Source organism: Brachyhypopomus gauderio, unplaced genomic scaffold (genome assembly GCF_052324685.1).
Source record: "Brachyhypopomus gauderio isolate BG-103 unplaced genomic scaffold, BGAUD_0.2 sc60, whole genome shotgun sequence".
In the NCBI taxonomy this organism is placed as follows: domain Eukaryota; kingdom Metazoa; phylum Chordata; class Actinopteri; order Gymnotiformes; family Hypopomidae; genus Brachyhypopomus; species Brachyhypopomus gauderio.
This window is the reverse complement of record NW_027506881.1, coordinates 485811-498900: the sequence shown is the minus strand read 5'-3', so window position 1 is coordinate 498900 and position 13090 is coordinate 485811. Positions and strand designations below refer to the sequence as shown.

Here is a 13090-nt window from a genome sequence, read left to right as displayed (position 1 = left end):
GTGACATCACCACAGCCGAGGTCTCCCGCATCACACAGCACCAACCAATCAGAGCTCTAATAGCACCGACCAAACCAAAGCAGTGGTAACGATGACTTCACCTGAACAATCGCAGAGGTCAAGACACACACACACACACACACACACACACACATTATCATCATGACATTTACTTGTATTGGTTGGTTCTAACACAATGTGATGTGTACCCCACCACAACACTCACACAGTAGTATGTACATATAGCACAGCAGTGTAGCACAATGTCATGCTGGTATAACACATTAGTATCACACATTAGCAATACGTTAGGTTGCGTACAATTACATCGCATGAAGTTAGGTTATCTGTCACTGGACAATATGTAAATGTCAGTGCTGTCATTAGAGCCTACATGTTAGCGTTTGTTTTAAAGGGGTATCAGTTTTGGTAAAGAAGATATTATTTTTGGATTATAATGCACTAATACTTCTACAACGCAGCCTTGCGGCTGTGGGGCCGTTAAGATGAAGTATGACAGTTTATGACTTCTCAAAGTGCTGACTGGCTTTTTTCTTTTTTTAACTACATGCTACCCTACAGATGTCTGCGTCAGCATGTTCACACACACACACACACACACACACACACACACACACACACACACACACACACACACACACACACACACACACACAGTCTTTTGCCTCAGTATTGGCATACTAGAAATTGCCCTTGGTCTTGTATAAGAACATTTTACCTCCCACTAATAATACAAAAACTGTCAACACTTGATAATGTGCTAGTTATGGCCCTTTATATTTAAAGACCATTTTTATATATACGAGGACAGAATTTTTCAAATATCTGGACACAGAGACACAGAGACAAACAGCTCAAACAAGCTTTATTTACATACACATCATTTCTTATACAAACTAGATTACAATTCAAAATGGAGTACACAGGAGAAAATACCCACTAACACCAAGAACAGAAGAGCTATTATTCCAGGGTGGGGAGGTTGGGCATGAAGAGAACGTGTAGGACACCAGAAGAGATCTGAAGGTGGAGAAGAGACATGTCAAGGTTCTCAAATCGCTGCTTCTTAGTGTGGGCGTACATGTCCTCTCATGAGGAGCTGTGCTGAATGAGTCAGGGGGATATTGAGGTGGTCTACATATGGGTTTCTGGATTAAAAAAAAAAAAAAAAAACACATACATACAGAAAACAGACCATTAAACACAAATCCATTATTTTGGCAATATGGTGGGAGACTGTTGCTGATCTCTGTGGAGGATCTAACAAATAATATTTTAGCTTTCTTGCTTTTTGAGATCCTTCTGTGGGTTTGACCGCATTTCATGAGGCCATTATGCTGTTTTTGGTGTGTGTGTGTAGAAAAAAATATAAAAAGTGCAGCATGGGTTGGGTGGGTGAATCATATAACCCTCATGGCACTGGTGAGTGGCCAGCCATGGTTACACTGGCCAGTACTACCACGGTAACAGTACTACCATAGTTACAGTACTGCCATGGTTACAGCACTACCATAGTAACACTGCCTTTGGCCTCCTGACTGTGTTCATGCAGGCTTGTGTGGCTTCAAAGCAATGAATGAAAAATTGGCTTGGAATATTTTACAATCTGGGCTTCAAATAGAAGCTCCGTGAAAATTTCAAAGTCTTCGTCACAGCTAAACCCACACCTTTCTCATCAATACACCACACTTCATCATTCACTGGTACTGGGTCATCACAACATTACATGACTTGAAGCAGGGTGTACACATATATGCACTTCACACGATGCATATGCACAGTTACATGCATGCATACGAGGATGGCGACGAGAAACTCCTTCTCAGGGAGACACACACAACACTGGGGGACTGGGAGTTCGTGATTTTACTCAATTGTGACAACAGCTGAGTTTCCTGAAACAAACAAAACAAAAAAAAAAGAAATCATGATGGAAACCCCGCCCTCCAGCCCCGCCCCCCTGCAACAAAATTCTCATCTGTTGTTCGTGTCCTTTACTTGTCTAAGACGTTTGTTGCTTTTGTATACATTTGTACACATACCCCATAATTCTTTCTTTTGCAAAGAAACTGTATACAACCAGGTTGCAGTTAAATCTAGATGCAGGTCTTTCTCCCCAGAGCCATGGTGATATAGTTTGCAAATAGGAACAGTCCCTAAATTTAACTGCGTATTTACTCTTGATTTTGGCTACCAGCATCTCCTCTATGTTTCAAGTAATTTGGCAAATATACAAAACGTAGCTTATTGTATTTGCTCAGTAAAGACGGCTTCCAGAAGGAAGGCCTGCTCACCACACAATGCTGCCATGTGCTAATTCCTAATGCAAATTTTTATGCTATGCCCTTTGAGCCTATGTGTACACACATGGCGTCAAGAGGACAAGGCTCAACACTGATTATGTAGCACCAGTATGGCATGGAAATGTTCACAATGCATGTACATGTGTTTACGTATTCATTCATTTGGCTACATTTATATGCCAAAGTCCCTCACGTGGCATTGCTGGCTAGTTAAGCGATCACCAGCTCAGCCCTCGTGTGGGGGACTTCGGAAGAGAACCAGAACCTCTCACCTTTTCTTCTTCTTTTGTTTTAATAGTTACATACAGTACACACAACAAACGTAATTTCTCCTATTATACTGCGCTACAATAAGGTTTTACTTCAGTTCTGATGTTAGGATACCACTTAAACTGTTTATGCTGCTAACAAAACACAAGACGCAGGCCGAACCTTGAGCTCGCCGAGTCAACACGTTCATCCACCTGAGTGGAGTTCGCAAGGTGGCATTGGTAGAAAGAGCAGTGTGTCTCCATCCCTGTTCTCATCCTCTCTTTTAATCACTTCATCAGTAATAATTATTGTAAGAGATGTCTGCACATCACCAGGGTGTTTAAAAAAGCAAAAAAACATTGCAGAAATTCTTAAATATTACTGAAGGAACAATTCTGGACACAAAAGACCTTTTCAAAATTCTTTCTTAATACCTTTAATCTAATCCAAAATGTTTGAGTTGAAGATGGTTTTGATTTAAAAGGTTTTTGATTTCAGTGATTTTCTTTCAGGTTGCATAATAGGGAAATGACTGGCTGTTGACGTGAGTCATCTTATTTGTCTCAGGGCACCTGGAAGCTGGTTGGTGTTCCTGTGACAGCGCTTGCTCTTTTGTGGTGGTGTGCTAACTGGACTCAAGGTAAGATTCTTCAAAGTTGCAGTCTGTAAACAGATCCAGTGCTTGCTGCTGACGGTGGCGTTGGCAACAGATGGCGTGAGTCTGTGTTGGGTGGAATTTTGATCACATGGGGGGTTTTTTTTGCACTGCAGTTCTGAGTCTGGATGACAAGTAGGAGAAGAGAGATCAGTTAGACACACTGCATAGCGTCAGTTAATGTCAGTTAGACACACTGCATAGCGTCAGTTAATGTCAGTTAGACACACTGCATAGCGTCAGTTAATGTCAGTTAGACACACTGCATAGCGTCAGTTAATGTCAGTTAGACACACTGCATAGCGTCAGTTAATGTCAGACACACTGCATAGCGTCAGTTAATGTCAGTTAGACACACTGCATAGCGTCAGTTAATGTCAGTTAGACACACTGCATAGCGTCAGTTAATGTCAGTTAGACACACTGCATAGCGTCAGTTAATGTCAGACACACTGCATAGCGTCAGTTAATGTCAGTTAGACACACTGCATAGCGTCAGTTAATGTCAGACACACTGCATAGCGTCAGTTAATGTCAGTTAGACACACTGCATAGCGTCAGTTAATGTCAGTTAGACACACTGCATAGCGTCAGTTAATGTCAGTTAGACACACTGCATAGCGTCAGTTAATGTCAGTTAGACACACTGCATAGCGTCAGTTAATGTCAGACACACTGCATAGCGTCAGTTAATGTCAGTTAGACACACTGCATAGCGTCAGTTAATGTCAGACACACTGCATAGCGTCAGTTAATGTCAGTTAGACACACTGCATAGCGTCAGTTAATGTCAGACACACTGCATAGCGTCAGTTAATGTCAGTTAGACACACTGCATAGCGTCAGTTAATGTCAGTTAGACACACTGCATAGCGTCAGTTAATGTCAGTTAGACACACTGCATAGCGTCAGTTAATGTCAGACACACTGCATAGCGTCAGTTAATGTCAGTTAGACACACTGCATAGCGTCAGTTAATGTCAGTTAGACACACTGCATAGCGTCAGTTAATGTCAGTTAGACACACTGCATAGCGTCAGTTAATGTCAGTTAGTCACACTGCATAGCGTCAGTTAATGTCAGTTGACCAAAACTATTGCTTGGATCAACAACATCACTTAGATGGCTTCTCTTTTATGGAGTTGGGGCAATAGGTCTAATTCAAATGGTCACATAGTGTGCACAGATACGTGGTTTCAAATTGATTAAATATTATCAGTTTTAAAATTGCTATATCAATTTTTTATTTGTTATAAAAATATCTGCTAACAGTTCTGCTTGTTAGAGAGGGATATGATTAAATTTGCTGAGACATGATTTGAGTTAATGGAAGCCAGGTTACCCCAACAGATTTGAGTTAATGGAAGCCAAGTTACCCCAACAGATTTGAGTTAATGGAAGCCAGGTTACCCCAACAGATTTGAGTTAATGGAAGCCAAGTTACCCCAACAGATTTGAGTTAATGGAAGCCAAGTTACCCCAACAGATTTGAGTTAATGGAAGCCAGGTTACCCCAACAGATTTGAGTTAATGGAAGCCAAGTTACCCCAACAGATTTGAGTTAATGGAAGCCAAGTTACCCCAACAGATTTGAGTTAATGGAAACCAAGTTACCCCAACAGATTTGAGTTAATGGAAGCCAGGTTACCCCAACAGATTTGAGTTAATGGAAGCCAGGTTACCCCAACAGATTTGAGTTAATGGAAGCCAAGTTACCCCAACAGATTTGAGTTAATGGAAGCCAGGTTACCCCAACAGATTTGAGTTAATGGAAGCCAGGTTACCCCAACATCCATCCCCAGCCTGACTTTACTAGCTGACGGTGCAGCCCTGCCAAGCCCTGTGAACACCTACATCACAGTGTTGATGGCAACAGTACAGCCTGAACATTTTGAATCTTTATCACATTCACTCTCGAGTTTTCAATTATACTCAAATAAACGATGACACAAGTCATGAAAGAAGCTAATCTGAAATGTACATTAAAGTCATGAAAATCTTCCACGGGTGTTGCTATGTTACCCCTAAGCACTGCGTATGTAAAACATTTGATGAACCCACCTGTGGGACTCAGCCCGGCACCCAGCTCTGGCTGGACTGCTTTGTCCCGCTGAAGTTACCAGGAGGGTTGAGATTGACACCATTTTGCACCAGGGCGTCAAAGTTGAAGTCCAGTCCATCGTCGTCCATCAGGTCCGAACGGATTATGGAGTCTACATCGCAGTCGAGGCTCCCGCTGAACATGTCCAAGTCCAGGTCAGACGGAAAGCGGTCCGACCCCGAGTGGAAGCCGATCCCCATGGCGGAGCCCCCGTTCATCCCCGAGTAAAGGTCGGTCAGCAGCAGGGAGGTTTGCTGCTGGACGCGGTGCTTGGCTGACGCGATGTTATTAGCGTCATTAGTCAGACTCGGGTGCCCGTTTCTGGAGAGAGAGTGCAGTAAGCCCTGGGCGTTGGTGCCTGGGTGGTGTCGGTTGTTCTGGAGAAGACCGTTCTGCCCCTTGAGCCCGGAGCTGAAGGACGACATCATGGTGACGGCCGCGCTGGTCTGTGAGATCAGAGGGTCGGACTGCGTCATCATGACGTCACTGTGGCTGTGTGAGCCCAGCGAGTCGGAGTTCAGCAGTTCCTGGAGCGTGGCGTTCCTGAAGTGAGCCACGCTGGAGAAGGACGTCTGCTTGTTCTCCTGAATGGTCTGCATGGGGGTCTGGCGCAGGGACCCAGCAGACGGCCCAAAAATGGAACTGCTGAAGCCTCCACTGCTATTACCTCCACCTGGTGAGGATGAGGAGGGATTTGGAGAGGAAGTGGTGCTTCCAAAATTGAAGGCAGGGCCTCCTTGACCTGCCTGTGTCGATGGGGCAAGAGTTATGTTGTCCAGTAGACTATCCATAAGGTTATCGGTCAGACCCTCGTTGAGGTTCATGGTTCCTAGGTGTGGAAGCTCGGCGGGGCACTGTTTGGAGTTGGACGAGGTTGATGACGGAGGGGAGAGGCTGCTGGGGCTGGAGTAGAGCATCGGGGAGAGGGGTGGGCCCGGTTCCTCGTCCGCAACCTCGTCTAACTCCGGATTGGCCAGGATGGGGGACAGGCGGCCACTGATTGTGCTGGCGTTGGAGTTTGTTCGCGAGCGGAAGTCAGTCCAGCACGCGTCCAGTTCATCGCTGCTGCGGGACGTGGGACTTCCCGGCCACTTGGGCGGCGCCCCCGCGGACACGTTCTCCAGCGAGCCGTCCTGCAGCGCCGCTTTCTTCTTCGCCGCCCGCCCCCGCGCGCTCTTGGCGTACTTGTTTCCGTTGTCCATGGAGACAGCGCGGCGACGTGGCGCCTTGCCCCCGCGACCCCCCTCAGGGTTTATCATCCACCACGAGCTCTTGCCCGTCCCCTCGTTCTGGACGCGGACGAAACGGCTGTGCAGGGAGAGGTTGTGGCGGATGGAGTTCTGTAGCAGGAGAGAGCAGGACAACACAAACGGGTCATTGACTTTCCAACGAGTAGTTACAAGTACTGAAAACATGGTATGTGCACTCCAGCTAATGTCCGAGAGAGCTGAAGACTCCAGTTGTTGTTGACATTCGGATTTCAATTAGTAGCTGAACTCCCTCAAACTTTTAATCCACTATAAATTCCGTCTTCCATTCAAGCTCAACTGGCGTTGGCAAAATGTGCAAATAAACATATAAAGAACGCTGAAACAGCAACATTCAACCTCTTAGTGTTCATATTGTACTCAGTCTCTGCATATACTAGTGTCTGCTCATCACTTTAATGTCACACACACACACACACACACACACACACACACACACACACACACACACACACACACACACACACACACACACAATGACATTAGTCCCCGATACATGGAGTTAGGACATGATGATAGTAGAAAACAAGTTGTCTTTGTTAAAGAGCACAAAGCGCCATACGAGTCATCCGGCCCACTGACGTAACACACGAGGGACGAAAATAACGTCCCCCCCCCTCACGGCAGCGTAAGAGAGAGACAGCAGCAGGTAGTCTGAGTGGCAGCCAATCGGCAGCCTGCACAGGACAGGAGACATTGTGTCTTCGGTACGCAATATGATCACAAGCAGGCAGCATTTTTCTGCTCAAGAACTTTTTACTGAAGTATCCCAGGGAGAAAATGGCGGTGGTTAGTCTGTTAGTGAGTGGTGCATTCACCAGGTCATGGACATTTTGCAAGTACATTTTCTGGGTAAAGTACATAATAATAATAATAATAATAATAATAATAATAATAATAATAATAATTATTATTATTATTATTATTATTATTATTATTATTATTATTATTATTATTATTATTAACCCTATGTCTCTCAGTAAAGGAAAGCACTGAAAAATGTAGTTATCTTGCATCAGGTATCAACAAGATTAAATTTGGATCCTTGCACACACACACACACACACACACACACACACACACACACACACACACACACACACACACACACACACACACACACACACACTGACTGACTATGTGGCAAGCACATCAATAATATGACACACAGTTGACTCACCACAGATAAAAACAGAAATAACTGAGTGTAAATTCACCACTCACACAGCGTAAATCTTTGAAAGCTTAGCTAGCATACTCACATTCTTAAACCTGTTACTGGTATCAACATTAACTACCTTTCCATGCAAATGGGTTACTGGGCTCCCAGTACCACATGTACTGGTGTTGACCCAAGTACTGGTGTTGACCCAGCACCTCTGTGGAGACATGAGTGTTTGTGCGTGTTTATGAGAGCCGCACGCGTGTGTGTGTCGGAGGAGAGGAGGCGTGAATGGCTGCAGTGGAGAGTCACACTGTGAGTGAAGTATTAGTCTCATCTTCTCCTTCTCTGCCTGACAGATGAAGACACACACCGCACCAGAGACGTCTAACCAACTCTCTTCTTCCAGTTCTCCACTAGTTCTGACAACCTGTCTGTCTCTCTTCTGCCAACCTGTCTGTCTCTCTTCTGCCAACCTGTCTGTCTCTCTTCTGCCAACCTGTCTGTCTCTCTTCTGCCAACCTGTCTGTCTCTCTTCTGCCAACCTGTCTGTCTCTCTTCTTTTGGCCTGTCTTGGGTCTTTCCCTCATGCTAGGACACAGACCCTTAGTCACCGGAGTAAGAAAAGGGGTATTTGCAGAGAGACCTGGTGTCAGAAAGACCTGGTATCAGACTGGTCTTTACTGTGAAACAATACTCTGCAGACACACAACTCAGTATAAACCCTGCAGACAGCCTCACACACAACAGTAAGAACAGGAACAGTGTAGGTCTAGTTGTGTAAAAGCACATATAAAAACTGGTCACCTTTTAATGACCTTCCGTGGCTCACTCATTCAACACACACACACACACACACACACACACACACACACACACACACACGCACACACACACACACACACACACACACACACACACACCCCCCTTCTGGCTTCTTCCATTTCATTATTTGTAAAACTCTTAATACCTTTCAGGCTTTGTCTTTTCTGCATATGTCCATATATTCTATATTTAATTGACACTGTGTGTGTTGTGTGTGTGTGTGTGTGTGTGTGTGTGTGTGTGTGTGTGTGTGTGTGTGTGTGTGTGTGTGTGTGTGTGTGTGTGTGTGTGTGTGTGTGTTAACTGAGAGCCCAGCTGCACATTGAATCTCTCTGGAACACAGAGGTCTTTTTGTCCGTCAGCAACATGTGGTAACAATCCATCAATGTCAGCAGCCACGCAGTACACACACACACACACACACACACACACACACACACACACACACACACACAACACCTATAACTTTACTCTCATTCTTTTCTTGCGTGGGAGAAGTGTGAAGATGTGTGTTTGTGATGTCCCGTCGTGTGTGAGTACGTTTGTGTACACTGCACAGATTATTCTCGTGCTATGCGGCCTATTTCTAGACGACCAAACACAACGTGTCCCCACGTTTACAGAAACACACCCAGACCTACACACACGTCTGCTCTTCCTATGCTTGGGAAGGTTTTGAGCTTTTCATTTTGGCATTCGCTGGTGATTGGTGCCGAAGCTCTAGAGGGATCTGTGACTGCACTAATCTGCCCTGCAACCAGCAAAATCTTTATCAGCTACTTAACCCAGCTTGTACCACACAAGACACCCAGCTGCAAATCTGACATATAGTCATGTCCACGAAGGCCATAATGCCAAGACCAAATGTTGAATCTCTCACTGGAATATGACACATATGTCTTTTAAGCTCCGCCCCTCTCTCTGCAGTCAGAGTGGGCTAGAGTCGCAGAGGCCCGACTGTACAACAACCGCCTGTCTCCGAGCTCCACCCTCTGCTTTGCATATCCTCCAATGATTGGACAGTTTTGTTGACAAAATTAAAATGCATTGGGAAGAAAAATCTTTTTGTTTTTTCAGTTGGGAATGAGATGATTGTTTTGAGAGAAACTGAAGTTATTGAAATGCGTTCTGATAGCAAAACAAAGCCTGACGTGAACATGAGTGTATGTACCATAACAGAACTAGAAAAACTACACAGGTGTTTCCTTAATGTCCCCAAACGGAAAGGACACTAAGACCCAGTGGGCAAATGAGCTCAGGTCGGAGGCTGAGCTGACACGGACAGGCAGGAGTGAGTTAACGCTCCCAAAGGGCCCGGATGATACAGGCAGCGATGGACAAGTGTCTCTCTGTGAGCGTTTGTTCTGGGCTGGCTGTGTATTAATATGTCCCCTGGACACAACCAATGATCTGGTAGAATCTCGGCAGAATTCACATAGCTCGGTCAACACGTGTCTCAGCACCTTCAAGAATTAGGTCACTCTTTCTTTCTTTCTTTCTCTCTTCTTCTCTCCCTCTTTCTCTTACAGAGATTGAGAGAAAGACATTGCGAATGTAAGGCGGTCAGGGCACGGTCATTTTGTGTGCATGGGTTTGGCAAAAGAATTCTTCACCACAGTGAACTTTCTGTGAAATACCAAGAGGGTGGCTCACTGTGTGTGTGTGTGTGTGTGTGTGTGTGTGTGTGTGTGTGTGTGTGTGTGTGTGTGTGTGTGTGTGTGTGTGAGAGAGAGAGTGTGTAAGTGTGTGAGTGTGTGAGTGCATGCTGTGAAATTTCCAGGAATAATTCTTGGGGCCTGTTTCTCAGTATGTCCCAAGTTGGATTCTTTTTTTTCAAGTATTTGCTTTTGAGTTTGTGTGTGTGTGTGTGTGTGTGTGTGTGTGTGTGTGTGTGTGTGTGTGTGTGTGTGTGTGTGTGTGTGTGTGCGTGTAAGTGACCAAAGAGAAAAGAAAATACACATTAGGAAGGAAATGTGCAGTGGATATGTTTAGAGAGACAGGGATGAACAGAAGAGAGGTGGATGGGGCAGAGAGAATTCAGGGGCAGTAGAGACAGGGAGGGGCAGTTAAAGGAGGAGGGGGGGGGGGGGGGGTGCAGAGGAGACCAGTGACACGTAGGAGAGTGTTGGTAAATAAACACAGGCACTGATGTTGCATGGGAGAGTTATTCCTACAGGACACACACCCCCCTACAGGACACACACCCCATGGGAGAGTTATCTCTACAGGACACACACCCCCCTACAGGACACACACCCCACGGGAGAGTTATCTCTACAGGACACACACCCCCCTACAGGACACACACCCCACGGGAGAGTTATCTCTACAGGACACACACCCCCCTACAGGACACACACCCCACGGGAGAGTTACTGCTACAGGACACACACCCCCCTACAGGACACACACCCCCCTACAGGACACACACCCCACGGGAGCGAGTGAACTCCAGCTCGTTCAGTCCTGCTCCTCCTGCTCCTCCCAGCTGCTGTGAGCCTGGAGGAGAAGCGAGAACATTCCATTCCCTGCTACCAAATGTGCACTTTCCGGCCAGCCCAGGGTGTCTCTCGCACGCGTGTGTGAGCGTGCATGCGTGTGTGTGTGTATTCACACACATGCATATATATATCCATGCTGGTGTGTGTGTGTATTCATACACATGCATATATATCCATGCTGGTGTGCGTGTGTATTCATACACATGCATATATAGCCATGCTGGTGTGTGCGTATGTGTATTCACACCAGTGGGGAACCGTCAGGGCCCTCTACGCCCTCTCAGAGGGCCTAAAATATTCTTAAAGCATTATATATATAATTATCCAATTTTATTTTATCTACTTACAGTTTGACATTCGACATCTAAACAATTACAAAAATATAAGCAAATAAAATATTCACCCGTGTCTATTCAATCTGTGTTGGAAGGTGAGGGGTTAAGTGGAAGCCTGTGAGCCTGTGTCTCCCCCTATCAGGACTGTGATGCCCGCTGTTCGTTTACAGAGGGCCTGGCAGTTATAATTCAGCGCAATACCAGTTTCAAATGACAGCAAAATTGACCAATCATATCTTCTCTCTTAGTGGGCGGGCTTAACTGTATGATAATTTCCGCCCGCTGTGGCGACGCTAGCTGTCGTTAGCACCATCGCTAGCTAGTTTCGATTCATCCCTTTGACGTCCTCGTGCGCGTTGTTTACATATTCCGCTTCCGAGAACCACGGAGCTGTGAACCTTATTTTGTTTGGAAACTTATTTTGCTTAAGATGTTATCTAGTACAGATATTATTGTTTATTGCGTTTTTAAAGCTGTACTGTCGTCTCAGTTTTTCTTTATTTAGTTTATTAAGAAAGGAAAAAAAAAATTTCGGGGGGGAGGGGGGGGGGGGTAGCGGGCCCAGGTTTAAAGGTCACGGTTCGCTACTGATTCACACACATGCATATATAGCCATGTTGGTGTGTGTGAGTGTGTGTGTGTGTGTGTGTGTGTGTGTGTGTGTGTGTGTGTGTGAGTGTGTGTGTGTGTGTGTGTGTGTGTGTGTGTGTGTGTGTGTGAGTGAGTGTGTGAGTGAGTGTGTGAGTGTGTGTGTGTGTGTGTGTGTGTGTGTGTGTGAGTGTGTGTGTGTGTGTCTATTTGAGACTCCTCTCTTCCACCAACACTCCCATGTCTCTTTTGTGCACACACTACACGTACGCCCTGGGGTTTTATCTGCTACACTGCACACTGTCCCAGCTCTGACACGCACTGGCTGGTCTCTGTTCCTGATCACGGGATCAAGGTTCCCGGGATGACCAGACGAACCATGCCTGACACAGCCCTGACCCCGACGTGACCCTGACCCTGACCCCAACCCTGACCCTGAGAGTGTCGGAAACAGCAGTACTGCTGGACGCAGCACACATGGACACTGAACATGGACTGTTGGTGTCGCTGATGGATGGATGTGGAGATGGAGGTGGATATGAAGGTGGAGATGAAGGTGGAGGAGGAGATGGAGATAGAGATGGAGGTGGAGATGGTGCTGATGAACTCACTCCTGGAGGACGGCTAACAGTGTTAGCAGCAGCAGCTGCTCTTAATGAAACAACTACAATATTCCAAGATCCCAAATAAATGTCTTCTAATAAAGTCTGTAAGCAGACGCAGCCTGAACACTAAACAGTTCCCATTTACAGTAACGAAAGCTGATCCACGAATTACTTTTTGACACCTCAATATCAACATATCACAGTGAGGCAGTAACAGTTGACTGGGGGATGTCCTTGATCCAAAGTGTGTGTGTGTGTGTGTGTGTGTGTGTGTGTGTGTGTGTGTGTGTGTGTGTGTGTGTGTTACATAACTGAAAGACTGCCTTGTTTACTCAGGCTTCAGGATCGAGGGGGTGGCGGCCTACCCAACCCACCCTGCTCAGCCTATCAGAGGCAGAGTCATTGGTTTCGTGGGTGACCCTGCAGTAGGTCAGCGTTCTGGGCTGTCACAAACACACGCGCATGCACCGGGCT

The 13090-nt window shown here is 45.9% G+C and overlaps 1 protein-coding gene across 4 annotated transcripts in view; it reads right to left on the bottom strand.

The window, feature by feature from the left end:
- Positions 1–869: 869 nt before the first annotated feature.
- Positions 870–13090, bottom strand: part of foxo3b (forkhead box O3b) — a 34894-nt gene continuing 22673 nt past the window's right edge. For all 4 annotated transcript variants that reach the window (XM_076988211.1, XM_076988212.1, XM_076988214.1 and 1 more), the window contains exons 2-3: positions 5293–6672; positions 870–3355 (exon numbers count right to left, since the gene is read on the bottom strand). In XM_076988211.1, coding sequence (XP_076844326.1) covers positions 5302–6672 — 1371 coding nt within the window. In that variant the 3' untranslated portion in view covers positions 870–3355; positions 5293–5301. The remainder of the gene's footprint in view (positions 3356–5292; positions 6673–13090) is intronic.